Source organism: Eumetopias jubatus, unplaced genomic scaffold (genome assembly GCF_037043125.1).
Source record: "Eumetopias jubatus isolate StellerSeaLion01/CBP00866 unplaced genomic scaffold, mEumJub1_p1.0 scaffold_10, whole genome shotgun sequence".
In the NCBI taxonomy this organism is placed as follows: domain Eukaryota; kingdom Metazoa; phylum Chordata; class Mammalia; order Carnivora; family Otariidae; genus Eumetopias; species Eumetopias jubatus.
This window is the reverse complement of record NW_028274816.1, coordinates 84,267,622-84,288,958: the sequence shown is the minus strand read 5'-3', so window position 1 is coordinate 84,288,958 and position 21,337 is coordinate 84,267,622. Positions and strand designations below refer to the sequence as shown.

At 59.0% G+C, this 21,337-nt stretch overlaps 1 protein-coding gene and 1 long non-coding RNA gene across 3 annotated transcripts in view; one reads left to right on the top strand and one right to left on the bottom strand.

The window, feature by feature from the left end:
* DNAH17 (dynein axonemal heavy chain 17) overlaps positions 1-21,337 on the bottom strand; it is a 96,099-nt gene that overhangs the window by 36,798 nt on the left and 37,964 nt on the right. Inside the window, 24 exon segments of the mRNA XM_088028108.1 lie at positions 275-366; positions 745-892; positions 1,604-1,706; positions 2,936-3,101; positions 3,856-4,063; positions 4,310-4,483; positions 4,576-4,858; positions 7,528-7,676; positions 8,407-8,534; positions 9,799-9,931; positions 10,884-11,021; positions 11,405-11,632; positions 11,788-11,926; positions 12,326-12,483; positions 14,496-14,600; positions 15,764-15,920; positions 16,251-16,411; positions 16,653-16,784; positions 17,269-17,376; positions 17,524-17,649; positions 18,778-18,930; positions 19,628-19,754; positions 20,077-20,168; positions 20,266-20,613. Coding sequence (XP_087884234.1) covers positions 275-366; positions 745-892; positions 1,604-1,706; positions 2,936-3,101; positions 3,856-4,063; positions 4,310-4,483; positions 4,576-4,858; positions 7,528-7,676; positions 8,407-8,534; positions 9,799-9,931; positions 10,884-11,021; positions 11,405-11,632; positions 11,788-11,926; positions 12,326-12,483; positions 14,496-14,600; positions 15,764-15,920; positions 16,251-16,411; positions 16,653-16,784; positions 17,269-17,376; positions 17,524-17,649; positions 18,778-18,930; positions 19,628-19,754; positions 20,077-20,168; positions 20,266-20,613 — 3,756 coding nt within the window.
* On the top strand, positions 9,926-21,170 carry LOC148163354 (uncharacterized). 2 transcript variants are annotated; one of them, XR_015769296.1, is made up of 4 exons: positions 9,926-10,080; positions 14,240-14,609; positions 18,636-18,918; positions 19,311-21,170. It is a non-coding gene; the product is annotated as an uncharacterized LOC148163354 (long non-coding RNA). The 2 variants fall into 2 exon arrangements; XR_015769295.1 differs by having other exon boundaries at positions 18,636-21,170.

Sequence of the window (21,337 nt, the reverse complement as noted above, 5' to 3'; positions counted from 1 at the left end):
CATCACCGTCACCACCATCACCGTCACCACCGTCACCGTCACCACCGTCACCATCACCATCACCACCATCACCGTCACCATCACCGTCACCATCATCACCATCACCACCATCAGCACCATCATCGCCATCATCACCATCACCATCATTATTGCAGTCATCATCACCATCACTATTGTCAGTCCATACACACTGTGCTTTCTCTCCTGAGAGCAGCAGAGGAGGAGAGCACCTATAGATCAGGGATGTGGCCATAACAGGCTAGAAGAGCAGTACCTGGAAAATATTGGAGAGATCCCTGAGATTGAAGACATAGTGAAATTTAATGGCCGTGGGAAGAAATGTTGCAGTGACTTTCTGATGCAGGGCTGTTACAGGAAAGAGATACATCAATTCTTAGGTGCTCTTAATGGCCTCAGGAAGTGCAGAGCTTAAGGTATAGTTTCTAAGGCAAATGGACTATGAGATAGGGACAATTGAAGTAAGAATCTGCGCAGCTGTCAAGGGGGGAGGTTTGCTGCTCTACTGACATGTAAATCATTTCTGTACACTAAATTTCCTACCCCCTGCCTTCCCCTCAAGCAACTGGATTTCAGAATATCTCCTGCTGAAACATAGCATCATTTAAAAATATTGATTTGAAAGTATAAATAAAATATTTACCAGGGGAAACTATGAAGAAGCCATCAGCCCCTTAAAGCAGTAGGCTGTGCCCACAGGAGGGGGGATGAGGCTGGTCAGCTTACCCAGGGCCGAGGCCACGAGCTGGCCGCTCACCCTCTGAACCACCACGGGGACCGAGTGGAAGGCCAGGTGCTGGGCCAGGATTGTGCTGTAGATGGTGGTGAGGGCCTCCTGGCCTGGGAAGCTCACAGCAAACACACAGAAATGGCGCTGTGCAGAACAACACAACCCCCATCAGGCAGCCCGCGGGGACCAGCTTGTGGCCGGGGCTGCCTTCTGGGGGAGCAGACTCTATCCACCGCCCCTAGTGTCTTGTGGGCATGGTCAGAATGGACAGTTGTCCTCCTTGTGCCTTACATGTGCCAAAATCCCATCAGATATCGAGCGTATCCGGAACCGCCAAATCCACACGTCATGCTCTCAAGCAAAATTTTGGTGGAGGCGAAAGAGTGTCTCAGGGCACAGGCCTGGTTTTCTATTCTAGGTCTCCATCTGCTTAGATACTTCAGAGGGGAGGTCCTGACTGGGTGGGGTCGCAGATATAATCCAGGATATCCTGTGACGTCTGAGTTTCAGATACACAGCAAGTCATTGTTTTTGGTACAAGTGTGTCCCAATATTGTACAGGACATGCTTATACTAGGCAAGTGTTTGTTGTTGATCTGAAATTCGCATTTGACTGGCCGCCCGTATTTGCATTTGCTAACTCGGTAGGCCCTATGGGGTCTGAGGGAGGGCTGGCTCACGTCTCGTTGCCCCCGGGAATTCCCTGACGCATGCATGCCGCAAGGTGAGGGAATTCTCCAGAGAACGTCGGCCGGCAGCCCTGACAACACCCCAAATCAATGCTTTTATTTTCTTATGCCAAAGTGAGCCTCAAACCCACAGCGGCTGGCTAACCAGAGTTTGATCTCTGCCTACCTGGAGCCTGGGATCGATGGTGAAGGATCCAGAGGTGGGGTTCATGCAAGCCACGTACTGGCAGTTATGGATGTCCTTCAATGTGAGCTTCTGTCTGTCATACCTGCATGAGGGAGACGCGCGCTATGTCGTGCCGCCGGCCTGGAGGAGCCATCCCCGGGCCCCCCGCCGACCCCCAATCATTTCTTGCATGTGGAGATAAAAAAAAAAAAAACGCCTCAATAAATATCGCTTACAGGTGAAGCGGCCAATTTTGCTTCATGTTCTCAAGACAAATTTTGAAACGGGAGAGGCATCGGAGTGGCTCAGGGTGCAGGCGTGAGCTCAGATTCCAGCTCCTTGAGGGGGGCCATCCTGTACCGCTTTCAGGGCCTGCTTACCCCGTGGCCGGGCTCTGTCACATCCCCCGGGGAGCGGCCCCTGACACCCTGTCCCCACATTACCCGCCCCTGCTCCATTCTAACCTTCCTGGCTTCCTACTATGAGCCCAGCGTGGTGGAGCCAGGACCGGGCAAGCAATGCGCACGGTGGTCTTGACCCTTGTGAAGCCCTCTCTGCCTCTAGTTCTTGGCAGCAAGGGGTGGGCTTCATGCCTCCACGGTCTGATTTCCGATGGGAGCTCTTGGGTTCCTTTGGTCTCAAAACCCCCAGGTTTGGCCTGGGCCACTGGCCAGGTCGTTACCGGACGCTTGTGTCAAGACACACTTAGGTTAACCGCCCTGAATGTTCTTTTGGTCTTTCCGAACTGCAGCTGTAAACGTGCCACCCGAAGCTTTCTGCTGCCCGAGGGAGAAGGCTTCTCGGGCCACAGCACGGGTCTTGAGGTCTCGCTGTAGCTGCCCTGAGTGCCCTCTCTCTCTGGCTCTTACACTCCAGCCACACTGGGTCCTCCTTGTGCCATGCTTCCCGCCCCCCCCACCCCACCCACAGGGCCTTTGCATGTGACATTTGCTCTGGCCAGGTTGCTCTCCCTCCCAAGTCTGTCCCATGACCGGTCCTGACTGCCTGGAGCTTTCAGTTGCAGGGCAGCCTCCCCAGGCCTGTCTCTGTCCCAACCGGGGGACTGCTCTAGGACCGCACTGCAGGGCTCCCTCAGAGCTCCCCCTGCCTGTCCAACTGCACCTCTTTGTCTCCCCTGCCAGAGGGACCCTTGATGGGAGAGGGACCTGTCTGTCCTCCCTCCGTGGGTGCTCTTGGCCACGGCTGCCTGCCCAGGGCCTAGCAGATGGATGTAGGGGGAGACCTGTTAACACCCCTCAGCCCCGAGGCTCCACCCTGGTGGTGTGTGTCGCGGTCCCGCCCCTCCCCGGGCCCCCCTCCCTGCCCACTCACCAATGCCCATGGTCCATGTGCTGCCGGATGAGTGTGTGGGGGGCCACTGTCCCATACTTGTCCACCTCAGGCATGTTCATGTCGTCGATGAAGTAGATCAGCTTCTTGGTGCCTGGGGGGCCATAGTTCCTACCAGATTTCTTCTCCAGTGGCTTCTCAAGAACCCCTAGAGAAGGGAGCCAGTTGGCTACCACCATGCCTGGTACATCCTGCTGGGAGGTCCTGCTGGGCCCAGGGTCCCCAGCACCAGAGGCCGTGGCCGAGGGAGCGGCCCTGGAGGGGGCACCGAGGATGGGGGGTGGGGCTTCGACTCCACCCCCCCCAGGAGCAAAGGAGTGAGCCGTGAGTGTGGAGGGTCCAAGGCAGAGGCAGCAGGAACCTTGCAGCTGGACAGCCTCGGGGCCACCTCAGACTGGATATGGCCGGGGCTCTCGCGGGATCTGCCCAGGAGCTCCTACTCCCATCCCCCCTACTCTGTGGCTAGAGGCCAGTGAAGGAGTATGGCAAGTGAAGAGGACCCTGGCCAGTCCCTGGGTCTTTGGTGAAAAGGGGTCATGGGGAATGTGGAGGCTGGGGGGCAGCCATGTGGGGTGAGCATGAATGGGGGTGTCCAGGCTGGGCTCTCTGGGCCCACCCTGGTCCTTGACCCCACCCTGCACCCCTGCTCCTACCCCTAGTCCCACTTTGCACTTCAACCTGGCCTCACCCTGTGCCCCTGCTCCTGGCCCCAGCCCCACGCTGCACCCCTGCTCCTGCCCCTGGCCCCCACTGGAGTTCTGCTCTTGGCCCCGGCCCCACCCTGCACCCCTGCTCCTGCCCCCGGCCCCCACTGGAGTTCTGCTCTTGGCCCCGGCCCCACCCTGCACCCCTGCTCCTGCCCCCGGCCCCCACTGGAGTTCTGCTCTTGGCCCCGGCCCCACCCTGCAGCATGGCTGAGGTGGTGTAGAAGTTGAAGGGCACAGCCTGAACTAGGTAGTCGTCGGTGTTGAGGCTCTCCAGCTTGTCCCCCATCAGCACGGACTTGCCCGTGCCCGCGTTCCCCACCAGCATCAATGGCCACGACTTCTCCATGAGCAGGTCCATGAAGTAGCGGATTCGGATGGTTTCTGTGGTGTGCACCAGAGAGGCCTGGGGTTGGGGAGTGGAAGGGCGGCGGGGGAAGAAGGAGCAGTGAGCCTCAGACACACTGAGCCTCCGCTTTCCCCCTTCCAACTAACTTGCAGACCTGAACAGTTTGTCCAATCTCCAGGTTTACTTAAAAGGTCCTGCTGTTGAAAATTGTTTGCATTTGGTCGTCCGTCATGAAGCCTGAGACGGGACGGGGAGTCCTGCTCCTAAGTCGTCAGTAAACTCACCTGTCTCTGGGGCAGTTACCTGCAGTGGGATGTCCAGGTCCAGCTCAAAGGCAGGCACTTTTTCCGTCCACGGCAGGAACTTTTTAGTGTCAGGATCTATGTAGTAGTCGAAGATCGTTCCCTGCGAGGGGAACTTGATCGTTTTAAATTCATTGATCCACCATTTGCTGAACTCGACTCGATAATCTACAAGCTGTTGAAGAACAAGAATAACAAGCAGGGCCCAGCTGGGGGCGGCCAGAGACCTCACGTGGGCGGCGGGCTCCCCCGTGGCAGGCTGCTCACCTGGTCCTGGAACATGGCTCCCCCGAAAGCCCAGAAGCAGGCAAACACAAAGTAGAGCTCGTACAGCTCTTTGGGGGAGTCGGGTGGCGCGTTCTTCTCTGTGAGGAGGCACTCGAGCAGGTACAGGATCATCTGGGTGATTGTGATCTCCGGTATGGGCGTGATCTTCTTAAACCCAAAGCGCAACTTATCCAGGCACGTGGGCAGGTACTTGTCGAAGAGGATCATCAGGTTGGCCTTCTCAGACTGCACCTTGCGCCTCTCAATCCAGCTGCTCACCACCCTGGGGAAGACGGAGAGGCACTGGGTGCTGGGACCACCACGTTGGGTCTGCCCGGCATCCCTCCCCTTGCTGAACACGCCTGGTGTCTCTAAGTGATTCTGGCGCTCCTGCCTGGTGATAGGGCCAGACGCAGAGCTTACGAGAGTCTGATGAAGATGCTGGGGCCGTGGGGGTGTGCTCTCTCTCTGGCATTCTAGCTATGCCGTAAGCTTAGAACAACTGGGAACCACCTTTGCTACCCCAAATGAAGCCAGTGCTGAGGGCAACAGAGCTGGACATAGGGGAAGAGAAAAATCTCATGACACATCATCTGGGCGGGAAGTGGAGAGAAGGGATGAGAGGGGAAGAGAAGGAAGAGACAGGGAGAGGAACAGGGACCTCTCATTACATCATCTGAATTCCTGGATCCAGCCATGCCTGAAGCAGTTTTGGTGAATTGAGCCAATTCCTTTCTCTCTCTCTCTCTTTCTTTTTTCTTTTTTTTTTTTTTTTGCTTTAGCTAGTTTGAGTTGAATTTGTCACATTCCATGGAAGAGTCCAAACTAATGCAATAGGTAATCCTTGAGGAGCCATGTTGGACTGTCAGGGGCCCATCTGCCTCTGGAGTGGGCTGCCCAGAAGTGGCCCCCCCATTAAGGGTGAGGGCACAGACTCTGGGGCCTGCTGCCTGGGCTTGAATCGACTCCATTGTGGCCAAAAGCGGCTTGGGCAAGTTATTCAGCACGTCATTTATAAGTGTGAGTGACAACAGTGGCTCCCATTTTGAAGGACCACCTGGGCTGATATTTTTAAAGCCCACAGAAGGGAGCCTGGCCCACCATGAGTGCTGCATGAGTGCCTGCTAAAAGCATAAATAGTGTCCGGCTCCCTTGGGGGTCAGTGAGCGTGTCATTTCCAGGATGCCCTGAGCAGAAGCAGGAAGCTCGTGTCACCACCCAGCACAGGAGGACATGCCTCTCTATGAGCGAGCCCCCACCCTGGAGGCTCCAGTCCTTACTGTGCTCTATCAGAACAGAGAACCGAGAGCTCAAACCTCTGCCCCATCACACCCTGGACTGTCCACAGTAACAGAGTCATCCTTTCCACAGTCCGTGTCTGTGGGCAAAGCGTGGTAAGCCCCGTGCCTGCAGTGGTTAGGACCTGACCTCCGAATAGAGCAGGTCTTCAGAATGGAGCCTGGTTTGCGAATCTGTGCACAAACTGCTGTATTTGCCTTCTCTCCTGAAGGTGTTTATGGCAAATTAACAATGTTGCCTTGGTTAGAGTCATCTAGGGCGTGCAGATGGGCACGCTGGCTTTGATGGGAAATGCAAGCCCAGGGGGACACACACACTTGGGAGGATGAGTCGGCCTGGCTCCTGCCCCGTCCCCAGAGGCAGCCTCCCTTCACTTCCCGCTCTGGGATGTGCCCCGTGGTCTCCTGGCCTCGAGTCACTGCTGCCCCCTGGGGGAGGGCTGCCTCTTTCTCGAGGGGCCCCGTGGTGGTCCCCTACCCTCTTCACTTCTCTCTTCCTCGTCCCCAAACGGCTGCTCACTCTCTTGGTCCTTACCCTGGGGCCCCCAAGAACCGCTCTTGGTGCAAGGCTTCCCTCCAGGCTCTCTCCTCCCTGCCCCACAGGTGCCCCCAAGTGCCCCACGATCCTGCCCCCTCCTGGCGCCCTGTGTCCACAGCTCCTGCCTTGCCTGCCCACCCCGAAAACTCTCACACGTGGTGATAGTGGGCAGAGTGGTGGCTCCCAAAAGACAGGTCCACTGAGACTGGAAAATGTGACCTTATTAGGAAAAGGGTCTTTGCAGACAGACGTAGTCAAGGTAAGGATCTCAAAATGAGATCGTCCTGCATTAGGGTGGACCCCAGGCCAATGACTGTCCCTACAAGAAGAGGGGACTGAGGGAAGACCTCGGGAGACACAGAACGGTGGCCGGGGAGAGACAGACGCAGGGATCGGGGGGTGCATCCAGAAGTCAAGGGACGCCAGGGATGGCCCGGAGCTGCCAAAAGCCAGGAAAGAGGCCTGGGACACGTTCTCCCTTGGGGCCTCTGGGAGGAACCAGCCCTGGCCACACTTAGATTGTGGACCTTGGGTCCCCAGAATCAATGCCACATCTTCTATTTCTTAAGATTTCAAACATTTCTCACATCCTCCCTTCCTCTCTGTCCCCAGGGGCCACCCATGGCTCTGCACGGGCAGGCCGGTCCTCGCCGGCCCCTTCCCGCCAAGAGCGTCTTCGGGCTTCACGCTCTACCCACGAACACCCGACCACTGCCCGGACCCCGCAACCTCCCGCCCGCCTCCCCCCCGCCCCCGTGCCCCATCCAGGCTGGTTCCCGCCTGGCACGCTGCCCTCAGTTTTCGTCCTTCTGGAAAACGCCCTCCCCCACCAGCTGCCAGCCCTCAGTCGGCCTCCTCTCGGGAAGACTTCCCGTCCCGGCGACGGGCCCGGACCCTCCTCCCTCCCCCTCAGGGCACCCGCCGTCCTCTCGCTGTGCTCACCCCCACAGCCACGGGGCAGTCTCGCGTCCTCTCACTGCTGTGACCCGTCGTGTGGCGCGCGCCACGCCATATTTCCCGAAGGCCTGGATGCACACCCGCACAGGCAACTCCGAAACGCCCCCAGCCCCGTCTTCCTCCGCCAGTTTGGAACGGGAAAACGAAAACCCAACTCACGGGTTCCACCCCAGATCTGCGGGGTTGATGTAAAGAATGCCGGCTCTGGAGACGGTGGCCGGGGTGGCCGTCCTCAGGTGGCTGATCTCGAACACCAGCCTCATGGTGCGGTTCAGGGGGATTCGCTCATTGCTGGCCAGGGTGAGGACCTGGGAAGGGAGGCAGGCCTGTGGGTTTACAGGGGCCGACGTGCCATCGTCCTGATGGATTGTCACACGGACGTGTCTCCGGACGAGGAGGAAGTCTGGGACCTGTGCACCTGTGCCCGCCACCAACCAGCGTCCCCCAGCCCAGCCTTTCCCAGACATCCCTGACCCCCGCCCCCGCCCACCCCAGGACAACACACGAGGCTCCCAGAAATGCGCACCGTGTAGGATGTCACTGGGATGTTCAGTTTGCTTTCTGAAACCATGATCCCCGCCCCCTTCCCCGGGGACTCTTGAGTTCCCTCTTCCATCTAATTGAGAATCCCTTTCTTAAGCGGCTTCTAGATCATTCTGAAGACTGTTTCTGCCTTCTAAGATATGAGATGTTCCGCCACGTTATGTCACATGCCAATTAAGCAAGAATGTTCTCTGTATCTGCACCCTTCACCCTCGCTGCTGCCCAAACACATCTCAGATGGGGGCATGTGGAGCTGTGTCCTCTGACAAACACATATTGTGACAGGGATCTTTCCCTTGTTCATAACTTTCTGTGCAGAGTTCCAGACAGACCCTCACTCTTCCGGTTCCAGTCTAGGGCAGGTTCTGTCTGTTGTGTGCAGCGGGTGGTGATGTGTGGCCCTTCCCATGAGCCCCCTGCCCTGCCCTGAGCCAGGCCCCGGGGCCATCACTATGGCTGTGGGGGTTAGTTCTGGAATCCAGGAGCCCCTCGAACCTTGTTGTCATCCATCACGGTGTTAAGAGATTCAATCCACATCGGGTCTATGTCTCCGTCCAAGACAATCCACTTGGGGCCATCATGAGTGATGTTGGCCAGATCCCGCATTATGGTGGAGAAAAGGCCTGTGAGTGAGCAAGGCTGGTGTGAGCAGGGCTGGTGTGAGTGGGGCTGGAGTGAGTGAGTAGGGCTGATATGAGTGAGCAGGTCTGGTGTGAGCGAGCAGGGCTGGAGTGAGTGAGTAGGGCTGTTGTGAGTGAGCAGGGCTGGTGTGAGTGAACAGGACTGGTATGAGTGACCAGGGCTGGTGTGAGCTTGGCTGGTGTGAGCGAGCAGGGCTGGTGTGAGTGAGTAGGGCTATTGTGAATGAGCAGGGCCGGTGTGAGTGAACAGGGCTGGTGTGAGCTTGGCTGGTGTGAGTGAGCAGGGCTGGTGTGAGTGAGCAGGGCTGGTGTGAGTAAGCAGGGCCGGTGTGAGCGGGGCTGGTATGGGTGAGCAGGGCTGGTATGAGCGGGGCTGGTATGAGTGAGCAGGGCTGGAGTGAGTGAGTAGGGCTGTTGTGAGCAGGGCTGGTGTGAGCGAGCAGGGCTGGTGTGAGTGAGCAGGGCTGGTGTGAGTGAGCAGGGCTGGTGTGAGCTTGGCTGGTGTGAGTGAGCAGGGCTGGTGTGAGCAGGGCTGGTATGAGTGAGCAGGGCTGGTGTGAGCGGGGCTGGTGTGAGTGAGCAGGGCTGGAGTGACTGAGTAGGGCCATTGTGAGTGAACAGGGCTGGTGTGAGTGAGCAGGGCTGGTGTGAGCTTGGCTGGTGTGAGTGAGCAGGGCTGGTGTGAGTGAGCAGGGCTGGTGTGAGCAGGGCTGGTCTGAGTGAGCAGGGCTGGTGTGAGTGAGTAGGGCTATTGTGAGTGAGCAGGGCTGGTGTGAGTGAACAAGGCTGATGTGAGCAGGGCTGGTGTGAGTAAGCAGGGCCGGTGTGAGCGGGGCTGGTATGGGTGAGCAGGGCTGGTGTGAGCGGGGCTGGTATGAGTGAGCAGGGCTGGAGTAAGTGAGTAGGGCTGTTGTGAGCAGGGCTGGTGTGAGCGAGCAGGGCTGGTGTGAGTGAGCAGGGCTGGTGTGAGTGAGCAGGGCTGGTGTGAGCTTGGCTGGTGTGAGTGAGCAGGGCTGGTGTGAGTGAGCAGGGCTGGTGTGAGCAGGGCTGGTATGAGTGAGCAGGGCTGGTGTGAGTGAACAGGGCTGGTGTGAGTGAACAGGGCTGGTGTGAGTGAGCAGGGCTGGTGTGAACAGGGCTGTTGTGAGTGAGCAGGGATGGTGTGAGTGAGCAGGGCTGGTGTGAGCCTCGGATGCCTTGTGGTGACCTGCCCTCACTCAGTCCACCCTGTCACAGCTCCTGTTACCGTCTTTCCACTCCCTGGTGGCTGGGTTGATGATGCCAAACAGCTCATCACAGGTGACAGCCTTGGGGTCCAGGTCCACGGCAACCGGCTTCCTCTTCATGTTCTGATAGGTCTTGTTGAGAGACCTGAGGACCTGGTATGGGGGTGCGTTGTTCACACTGGGCTCGGGGCCACCGCTCCTGCACCCACGCCCAGGGAGGCACCATGCACAACTCCGAAGGCCTTTTACGAACCCCAACCAGAATTCCTGCTCTGGGTCAGTTCTGCATTGGTGACACGCAGGTGAGTTTGCGCCCCCAAACTGACCGAGGCAGGTGCCCGGGGGATGGGGCATGCACAGCAACCACCCCTGTCTGTGGACAGTGGAGCGCCACGTGCCCTGGGACCAGGCTAAGATCAGGAAAAATTCACAGTAGTTTCCTGAAGACAAAGGCAATTCATGCTCATTGAGATTCCCTTAAGGTTTTCCTGGTAATTCCTCCACCCAGAGAAAAGGATTTTTAGGGACATTTGAGGATGTTTTCATATGTATATATGTGTGTGCATATTCTTTTTAGAAGATCAGGTTCATACAGTTTCTGCCTTTTTTGGGGGGTGCAAAAAGGTGGTTTTATTAAAGCCCGGGGGCAGGACCCGTGGGCAGAGAGCTGTTGCCAAGTTTCTGACTTTTAAAAAATTACTTGCTGCGAGCGCCCCCGTGTTATTAGTCTTCGGAAATGATCTTGAGTAACACGGTGGGCCATCATGCGGGCTTCCAGCTCAACGCTAGCTGGCTTAGACTCTTCCGATGTTATAGTTCTCAGTAGTACTGGCCCCCACCCTCATGCCCAGGTAATGGCCGGAGGCAGGTGGGGACAGGAGGGTGGGGGGGGTGAGGAGCTGGTGCGGAGGGGGCAGGTGGCTGGTGTCCAGGGGGAAGGAGCAAGAAGAAAGGAGAACCTAGGAGAAGGGCCTCATCAGTGGGACCGGGGCCTGCTCCTGGCTGCCCCCTGCCCCCGCAGGGGTGGGGACGTGGCAGAGGCTGAGCCTCTAGCAGCCTGCAGGCCTTCAGGGAGGGCCAAGGTGTAGACAAGAGCGGCGCATGCCTGAGATTTGCCACTGCCCGCGTTCCCGATGACAAACACCGAGTGGCGCACTTGCAGCAGCTCCTCGAGCTGCACGACCTTCAGCACAAAGTTGTCTTCTGCCTGCAGCTTGAGCTCCACGATGCTCTGCTTGATGATCTGGGGAGGTGCACACAGGAGGGGGTGCTGGGCACAGAGCGCCAGGACCAGGCAGTCTTTCCAGGAGGGGGGCTTCGTGGGAGATGTTGTAAGGGAACAGTGGCTTCTGGCGTGGATGTGCCCCCACGTTCTGCCGGTGATGCTGCTGAGCATCTGTGCAGGGGACAGGTTTGCCCGAAGCCCCTCTGCCGCCCCCCTCGGCCCCCCCCCCCAGCATTGAAAGAGGTGCTGGCTGGGGCTGGAAGGTGTTTGTGGCTTCCGGGTGTTTCTCCCAGCAGCGGAGGGAGAAACGTGTGGCTACCACCTGCCCGATGCGGCCGCCTGCCCAGTGCTGCACCTGCCGTCGAGGCGTGGATCTGACCCGAGGGCCCAGTAGTTCCTACCTTTTCAAAATTCAGGTCCCGCTTCCGAGGCACGTCCAGGGCAGGGAAAAGGTCCCCGATCAGCCCCATGAACACGGGCAGGTCGTCAGTCACGATCTTGGGGATGTTGAAGTCTCTTAGCGCCCTCATGAGCACCTGGTCCTCTGCCCGGCTGGGGTCACCCCTCTTCAGGGAGCCGGCCACCACCAGCACAGACTTGATGGCTCGCAAGCCCCAGTCGTAATGATCCTGGGGAGGCGGGGCATGGGCGAGCGGGTGTGAGCACGCCTTCCCACCCGGGCTGGGGTTAGGGAGGGTTGGGGCCAAAGCCGGCATGCCACCGGGGGCACGTGGACGGCCCCCTCCCGCGCCGCCCTGCAGCCCCAGACACCGTTGGCATGCACCTGCTTCGACAGGAGCTCTTTGCACAAGGTATAGAGTGTGATGAACTTCCTGGCCAGCAGGCGGGCTTCCAGAAAGCCCTCGGCCACCAGCATGATCTCACATATCAGTTCAAAGTCGGGAACCACCATGGCGCAGGGCCTGGGGGAGGTCAGCGGGGTCTGCTCAGGCTTCTTCCCTCTTCCTCCCACATTCCCGCCTCTCATCAGCTAGGTGCACACTTCCCCTGCCAGGTAGCCCACAGCGTCAGGATTGCAGGGGCATGGGGGTGGGTTCCCAGCATCCCCCTGTGCCCTCTGCCCTCTGCATGGGCTGGTCCCAGGCCCCACACCTGCTCTACTGACTCTTCTCTGAACCCGGCCTTCCATGGTCAGGGGCCTCCTCCCCCAGGAAGGCAGAGCGGGAAGATCACTGTCTACTTTTTAAGGAGGCCCTGCCTGCTAGACCCCCTAACTCAGGAGGCTCGTCTCCCCAGCCTCCCTCCCTTGCTCCCAGCTCGCCCTGGCTTAGGGTCCCCTCTGCCCTCCTCTGCCCACGCACCTGAATAAGGCCTTTAAATTCTCGGGCAGCTCGGCGCGTCCTGCATACCCAGGGTTCATGGTGATGAAAATGCCCACAGTGGGGATGAGACTTATCATCTCTCCCAGGAAACTGAATGTTTTTTTCTTGGCCCGAATTGCATCTTGGACACATTTAACCTAAACAGTTGGCACACAGACGTGTCAGTGTGGGAATGACCAGCTTCCAGGGGCTGGATCTTCACTGGTGTCGAAGCCTGTGGCTACGCATTTGCAGAGGACGCTCCTGGTCTTGCTTTCTTTTTAATTAAACTTAATTTTGAGACAACATAGACTCACACGCAGTTTTAAAGAAATAAGGCAGCAGACATGCCCCTGGGCCTCCCACGCGCCCCTCCGCAGCGTCCCCTAGCAGGAGCATCTTGCACGACGCGAGGACCCCTCACGTCCCCTGCCATAGTCATACCCACCTCCCCCTGCCCCCACCCTCCCCGTGACCCCGGCGACCAGCGGTCTGCTCCAGATTCCCGTACCTCTGCCCCTTCGCGAGCGCTGCTGTGGGGGATGGTGCAGCATGTCCTGGGAGCGTCACCCAGTAGAATGCCGGGGATGAGGGTCCCCTGCCCCCCCACCCCACGGCGCCGGGACACCCCTGCTTGTTCCGCACTATTGCTGAGCGGCGCTCTGCCTCCTGGCCGCTCTGTGGGTCCCGCTCTCGCTCTGGGCGCCGCGTGGGGGCACGCCGCAGCAGCCAGCTCTCTGTCGGTCTTTGAGAACGGCACTGGGTGAATTCTAAACCTCGGGGCTCAGGAGCCCGTGGGATCTTCCGCTCCTGCTGACCACGGGAGGGCGCCCCACGATCATGGTTAAGCCTCCCAACCGCCTGCCCTGAATTCAAGGTCTCTCCGCCTTTCTGAGCAAAGCTCCCGCCCTGCGGCCTGGCCTTTCCTCCTTGGCTGGTCCGCAGGGCAGGGCTGGCAGCTGAGGTGGCGCACCTTAATTTCTTAATTTCTTCGCTGCCTCCCCTCTATGCGAAGCCTCTCCTAGCATCCTGGCCCAGTTCTTGATGGTCCGTTCGAGTCATAAACCATGTTGGGGTCCATTTACCGACTTTGGGGGTGGGGAGTCACTCTGCTGCTGCCCTGGTGGGGGCGGGGGACCCCAAGGCAGCAGCCTTCGTTCTCTCTTTGCCTTACTGGCCTCCAGCCCAGGGCTCAGGGACAGCTCCGTGTCAGGAGGCTAACAGGTGGAGGATACCGGCCACCTGCATTCACCTCTAATGGTGTCAGCAAACCTGTGTCGTTGAAACCATTTTACAGATTAGGGAGAGTTGAAATCCCGGCCAAGCACAGAGTTGGGGAGTCCACTGAGTAAGTTTGGAGCAGGCTCTACACCCAGGCTGTGGGTCGTGAGTGGCGGGGGCTGGTTTCAGCTTGGCTCCCCTGGCTCTGCCCCCCAGCCTCCCGTGTGGGCTGGGAGCTCCGGCTGCAGGGAGCTGGTCTCTGCTTATCTATCTACTGCGCCCGTGGGAGGGAGGGTCCCAGCACCTGCATTGGCCTGACCTCCGGGTCCTTTTGGAATATTCAAGTTGATTCTGGACCTCGAGCTTGGCCTCAGCTCCCCTGAGAGAGCCCCGTGGTTCTCACCTCCGGATCCGGAGGGTTCGTGTACAATGTAGGAATGCGCCTTCAAACGTGGGGGGCGGGTGCACAGGCATCTTGCAAGCAGCTTGGGGCTGTGCCGGCGCAGGGCTGTCCCCCATCTGAGGATCTTACTCCCACCGCGTCCCGGCCTCCCCATCGTTCATGCCCGAAGCACACGGGCCTATTTCCTCCCTCCCATCTCCTCTCCCCGCCTCCCCCCCCGTGCTTCTCCCAGCACAGCTGTCTAATGCATTCTTCGCTGACACCCCGTAACCTCTGTCCTTGTCCTCCAGGCAGAAGTCATTAACCCCGCATGTGTAGCTGGTTACACCTAGGCTGCTGTATCCGATTCTTCTGTGTGCCCACCTGGACTCCGGGCCCCTGAAGGACAGGGCTGGGGTCTCTCACCTCCGTGCCACACCACCCTGCATTGCACGGTGCACTGGGGACGGGCCGCAGGGCTGAACGGACTGCCTGGTGTAAGGGCTGACAGGAGAGCTGACAAGCCCCAGCCCCTACGTGACCCACAGACCACAGACAGGACCCTACCTGCACAGCGATCACGGACAAGACCTCCACCGAGATTCGGTTGAATTCATCGAAGCAGCCCCACGCTCCAGTCTGAGCCAGGCCCTTGTAGATGTTCCCACAGGACTAGGAAGGGTGAGATGGGGGAGAGGAAGAGACTCAGAGGGCCGACCCGAGTCCTGCCAGGAGCCCCCCACCTGCCCCTTCTGCTGGGTCACAGTCCTGTTCACAGTCTGCTGACCGAGGGCTCAGGCCAGGGAGCTCCGGGGCCTGGGGGCGGCCAGCGGGCCGGTGCATACCGTGGAGGGCTGGCTGCCAGGAAGAGCCCAGCCTTGCCCCATGACCTCCCTGGTGTGGGGGCTTCCCCGGCCTCCGAGCTGGATGGCTCAGACAGGTGCATTCGTGTAAAATGCAACCCCTGCTATTTTTTCTTGCACTCAAGGGAGGGGGCTTCTCTCTAAGATGGCGGGTGGGCATGCGTGTCAGATTTTCTTCTAGATGTTTGTGTCTCTCCAGTCCTTAGCTGGGTGATGAGGATTCTTCAGGGTCTCCCTATGGGATTCCAGGTGAGTGTTAAAGGGCTCCTGAGACGCTTTTCTGAAATCCAGAGGCTGCTGTGGTCTGTGGCCTTGACCAGGAGAGGGGCAGCTGGCCCCGCCTCAACCTCAGGAAGGTTGGGCTTTGGGGCTCAAATACGGGTAGGGAGGGGACCAGAGGCCTCCTGCAGGCCCAGGCTCTGACGCTAGGCGCCCCCTCCCCCGCCCCCCCGCCCCGAGGCTGTCCTGCTGGGCCTCCAGGAGGCTCTGCTCTCCCATGGGGCCCGCGGAGAACCCACAACGTGCTGCACAGTCTCCAGGGATCACTGGGGCCTGGCCTATCCCCTGGCTACCCCCCAGCCTGTCTGGACTCGCTTTGACCCCAAAGCCCCACGCTGAACCACGACAGAGGCACTCACTCTATCGGGAGCCCCCACCCACCTGGACAGAACTTGGAACAGAGGCCGGAAGGGGGTGACCTCCCAGGGCAGGACAGGACGTTTGGGCCTGGGTTTGTTGACCCTGGGAGCCTCTTCTGGACATGTTTGTCACCTCCCCGGGGCCCCAGCTTCCTGGGAGGGCCAAGACCACTAGCAGGGACGTGGGGCAGAGACCGTCAGCAGACTGGGAACCCTGTGCCTCCTCCCCTGGTTCGAACCGCAGTGTCCAGACATCTAGAACGCGCATGGGGCCCAGGGATGCGGTGTGTGGTCCCCACAGGGGCCTCTGGCCCCCTCCAGGCCTGGAGCGCACCTTGTAGTCCATTTGCTCCGAGCAGTTGAAGACATACACCATGGTGCCCAGGGCCCTGCCCAGATCCTTGGTCGTCTCCGTCTTGCCGGTCCCAGCAGGGCCAGCGGGGGCCCCGCCCATGATCAGGTGCAGGGACTGGGTCAAGGTTATGTAGCATCTGCAAGGGACCTCTGATTATCCTGCGTGTGGTGACCCCATGGCCACCCCCTTCCCTTTCACGGTAGTGTCAGCTCACCGTGTCCAGAGGACACGTACTTGGCGCTTGGCGCCAGGGAGACACAAGAGGGACGGGCCAGGGAAGTCCGTGGGATGGGGCCAGAAATGGCACCCCCACTTTGCAGGCCCTCAGAGAGGTTGAGCAACTCCTCCAAGACCACACAGCTAGCGTCGGAGTGATCCGAGGCTGGGTGCCCAGTAGGCGGTAGGGGTGAGTCTGGACACAGGCCTCCCCAACCGCCTGCCCAAGGCAGCTGGTGCGTGCCCTCACCTGTCCGTGAGTGGGGTGATGACCAGCCGCGGCGTGTTGCCCAGGTATTCGTAGGAGTACTGGATTTGGGCGTCACAGATGTTGGCGAAGCAATGCTTCTTCTCTTCGTCCCAGCGATGCCGGAGCTGAGACTGCCAGGTGAAGGCCTGGGAGCTCTCCACCTGCAGGAGGTGCCGGAGCATAGGAGCCAGACCCTCTGCTCCTCTGCCAGGACCCACGTCCATCCCAATGCTGCCCCCAGCCAAATCCCGCGGAGGAGCGGGCCCTCCTCTGACTGTTCCCCAGGGCCGAGTCTTGGTGAGGGGTGGAGACTGCTGCCAGGAACAGAGTCGCCCCCCCGCACCGGGGAAGAGGCACTAACGGGGGCCCGCCTGGTTCCCGGCCCTTCCCCGGCCCCCATGCCTTGGCTGTGATCATTTTGGCGACCACGTCCCGGGCATGCACGTCGATGGTGCAGATGGTCATGATCTTCATCCTGTCACCCGCATTGAGGTTTCCAATGAGCAGGGTGATGAGCGCGTTCAGCTGGCTGATCTGCAGGAGCAGAGGCACCTTGGCTGGGACACCCCGGGTGCCCCGCCCTCCCCCGGCTGCGTGGGTCCCCTGGGAGCCCACAGTGGCGGAGGGAAGACCACCATGCTCTTATGTACGTAAACGGAGCACAGAGAAATTCTCAATATCCCCCAACTGGGGGTGGGGTGAGCTGCAGAGCAGCCCCTGATGGGATACCACGGAGCCTCTGAAAATGACATCGTGTGAGAAAGTCTAACGCCCCGGGAAGACGGTGGATATTAAGTACAAACAGGGGATTTTTAAAGCCATGCAGATAGTTTCTACAGTATTGGCATGTAAGTCCTTGCTATGCACACAAATTGATGATTTGCTGATTTCCAGACAAAAAAGTGAAAGTTGTTTATTTCCAAAGCGGTTACCTTTGGGCGGAACCACGGGGGGCTGCCGAGATTTGGCCACTTTTGACCGACCGGCTGAGAGGGCAGGGTTTCTAGCGGACACGCACCTGCTTTTTGTTGTAATCCTTGATGGAGTTTTCATAACCTTCCTCTAGCCGCGAGAACGCCAGGCCCACCTCGGTGGCCCACCAGATCTGCGTGCACGTGAGCGCAATCTGCAAGCAGATGGGCGCCCACCGGGGCCCCCCCGCACCGTGAGCGTCACCCCCCCCCCCCCGATACAGCGGTCCCTGCCGGCGCGGAGGCTGGTCTCTGCGGGACCAACCTCGGGGCAGACCCCGCCGCCCCCGCCGCCCCCGGACCTGGGCGGGGTAATCGAAGATCCACTGCTCCCTCGGCTTTTCCTCGTACGTCACCACGGCCTCTGGGATTTCGTGCCGCAGAGTGGCACACATGCGGTCCAGCACTCGGTTCAGCCACACTTCCACCTGCGGACGGGAGCCCCATTGACCGGACAGGCCCTGAGTGCAGCGAGTTCCAAAGACTGGCTTTGTCATTAAAAAAATAAATGGACCATTTGCCATCATTGTCATCCCAGGGGTGGAAAAGTCAAGGTTTTTGTAGATCAGTAAGAATGACCCACTTAACAAATGTGGTTGGGAAGCCGGGGGGTGTCCCTGCAAGACTTGTCGCATTGGGCGTTCACGTGCTCACGCTATTTCTCGGGGGACAAGGGAGGGGATCCAGAGAAAATTCTAGAGGAGAAGACAGGCTACCTCTGAGCCCCTGAGGCACCATCCTTTCAAGTTCCTGGCAGGTTCTGGCTGCTCCTCGGGTGCCTGGCCTCAGGGTCCCAGACAGTCACACAGGACAAACCTTCTTTGTATTTATTTTATTTGCAGACAAGCCTTCTTTGTATTTTGAAATACAAACCCTCCACTAGCCACTACTGGTTGCCGGGGGGAGGACCCAAACAGGACAATCGGCTTGGTTTTTCTTTTAAACTATAAACACAGTGCCCGCGGTTGTGAACACACCATGACGACTGGGTTTCGCCGGGGCCCCCACCAACCCTGGCTGCGCAGAGCAAACCCGCCAGGAGCTCCGGGCCCACGTTTCTGAAGCTCCAGTTTTCTTGCGTGAGATTTTCCTTTTGTCCCCAGCTGATTTCTCTCCAAACTACATTTCACTTAGGAAAATGTCAAAGTCGATTTGGTTGCTGAGTTGCGCGGTGAGGTGGGGGAGAGGGGCTGTGGGGCCGCTCGGTGTCGGCTGGAGGAGGCCGCCTCGTGGGTGGCTGGGGATGGGAACGGGGCCACCCGAGGTGAGGAGCCGATTGTTGTGAACAGGGGTTAGACTGCGGCGGTTCAGGAGTGTGGGGGCCCCTCGAGGCAGTCCCCTGGCAAAGCCCAAGACAGCCCACCGGCAACCATAACCCTCTCTCCTCCCTTTCTTCTCTCCGTTTTTTCTCAAGATGCACCCCGGAGCACGCGGGGTCAGGCTGTGCTGGAAATTCTCTGCGGAAGCTGTTGGAGCCCTTGCTGGATCGAGGGACAGTCTGGGGCTGGGTGGCCGGGGGGCGGTCCCTCCGCCCTGGATGTGCCCCCGGCACTCACCTGCCCTGAGAGGTCACACTCCTGGTCGAAGTCCACGTACTCGTCCTCCTTGCTGAACATGCCCAGGCTGAATTTGAGAGGCTTCTCGTCGGCGTCAAGGCGAAACTTGAGTCTACACAGGCTGTCGAAGAGCTTGGCCAGGTGGCGGCTCACCTGGGGCAGGAGTGGGGGCAGACACGGGGTCGCAGAACCCAGGGCCTTGGAGGGGGTGCGGCGCAGCCAGGTTTTCCTCGGGCGGTTTTAAGCGTCTTTCTGATTTTTGGAACTACCCCGCCCCCACCCCACCCCCGTCCGATTGGCGTTAACTAACACGCTTAACCAACCAAGGGGCATCTCAGAGACCAGCCTGGGGATCCCAGGTCTGTTCCTGAGGGTGACAGGACACTTTTCCTTGACAAGCCCGGTCCCAGGCCCTAGGCCTGTTTCCCTGGGCCACCCCGTGCCTCCCTTCTGGTGTGTCCTGCAATTTTAGGATTCAAATAGAATATAGTGTTTTCCCTTCACCTAGTGAGTTAAGCCCTCTCTCTTTTCAGAAGAGCCTCGAGGAAACACCTCCCCTTGGCTCTTGGGGTCCCGGATCCGTCAGGATGACCCCGCAGCCACCTAGCGAGCGGGCGTGTCTCCCAGACACAGAGTCTCACCAAGCTCCTGGCATCTAACCCATTTTCCAGATGAGGAAAATGAGGCAAGGGGGCTCTCTGTCATGGCCGGGCCCCCTGGCGGTTTCTGGGGCCGACGACCTTGTGGAGGCGGTCCGGGGACCTCCATGCGCAGGGCTCCAACCGGCCAGGGCCACCCAGACATGGGGGCGAGCACGGGGCCACCTTCGGAATGCCAAGGGCCTGCCTACCTCCACGGGGTCATTTCCGTTAGAGAGGATGTCCAGGAGGTCAGCCGAGGAGACAAAGTAGAACCTCGGGAAAGCCAGTCTTTTCGTCTCTAAATATTCCGCCAAGGCCTTCTCGCACACAGCCAAGCTAGGAGGAGAGAGGAAACAGGGAGGTCGAGGCCTTCTGCAGCCCATCCTGTCCTCGTCAGACGGACGACAGCCCCGGAGACACCTGGTCTGCTGTTTGCAGCCCCAGTTAGATTCGGACCTTGGAACCTGACCTGCCGTGTGGGCGTCCCTCTGAGGCTGAGGACATGCTGTGTGGCCGGCGTGGCACCGCGCGGCCCCGGGCACCAGCGCCCAGGGAGGAGAGTTTGCCCTGTCCTGGGTGGTTGGGGGGGGCGTGGGGGCTGCTGGCTCGGGTCCCTGCCGCCAGGACGCCTCCCACCTGGCCAGGCGCGGGGACCCACCTCTTCTTCAGATTTTCCAGTTTGTCGTAGAGACCAGGCTTGTTGGTGGCTTCTATCACGTTGGGGGTTTTCACCGCCTCTTCCATCAGGGCCTGGGAGGAGATGGGCCCCTGGGGCGTGAGTGGCCACGCACTCTCCAGCGTCGCCATTTCTAAAAATGCCCAGGGGGAGGCGGAGGGCTGTGCTCACCTTGAACTCCATGTCAATGTCGTCAAAGCGCTTGGAGTCCTCCGGCAGCTGGGCGCGGATGTCCTCGGAGCCAATGAAGATGCTCTCCAGGTGGCTCCAGGTCCTCTGGACCTCAAACCAGATTGAGATGATGGAGTCCGCCGTGGACAGCTTCTGCTGCCAGCTCGTCACCTCCTTCAGGAAGTGGGACAGGTACTTGGACATCATCAGGTTCTGCAGCTGCACCTGGTTGTCTTCCAGGGTCTCCACCAGCACCTCGTCTGACTTGAGCATCATGGTGCCCGTGCGTGGGTGTGGCTCATGCTCAAACTCCATGGTGGACCACGTGGCGTCCAGGGATTTCAGCACCTTTGGGGGGACACGGAAACCACGTCACTCAGTGGCTGGCGCGAGGGGCCGAGGAGGACCCGGAACAAAGCCCTGCTTCGAAAAATCCAGAACAACATCATTGACAGTTGCCAAAAGGTAAAAAGGACTCAAATGTCCGTCAGCAGATGAACAGGTACAATGGACAGGTCATCAGAATGCTGTTCAGCCATAAAGAGGAATGAAGTTCTGACTCAGGCTCCCACATGGATGGACCTTGACGACATCAGGCGAAGTCAAAGAGGCTGGACAGACAAGGCCACATCTTGTGTGATTCCATTTACATGAACTGTCCAGAACAGGCAAATCCATAGGGACAGAAGGTGGGTTAGTGGTTGCTTCGAGGTGGGATGGGGATGTACGGGAAGATGGGGGGTTTCTAGAGGGAATGGCTTTCTTTTTGAGTTGGTGAAAACATTCTAACATTGAGTAATTCTCCCACGTGATGGTTGCAAACATCCGTGAATACACTAAAAGCCACTGAATTGTACACCTTAAATGGGTGAATGGTATGGTATATGAATTATAGCTCAATAAAGCTGTTCAAAAAAAAAAAGGGAAGATGGGGCGCCTGGGTGGCTCAGTCGGAGAGGCGTCTGCCTTTAGCTCGGGTCGTGATCCCAGAGTCCTGGGATCGAGTCCCGCATCAGGCTCCCTGAGCAGGGAGTCTGCTTTTCCCTCTGCCTCTGCCCCTTCCTCCTGCTCC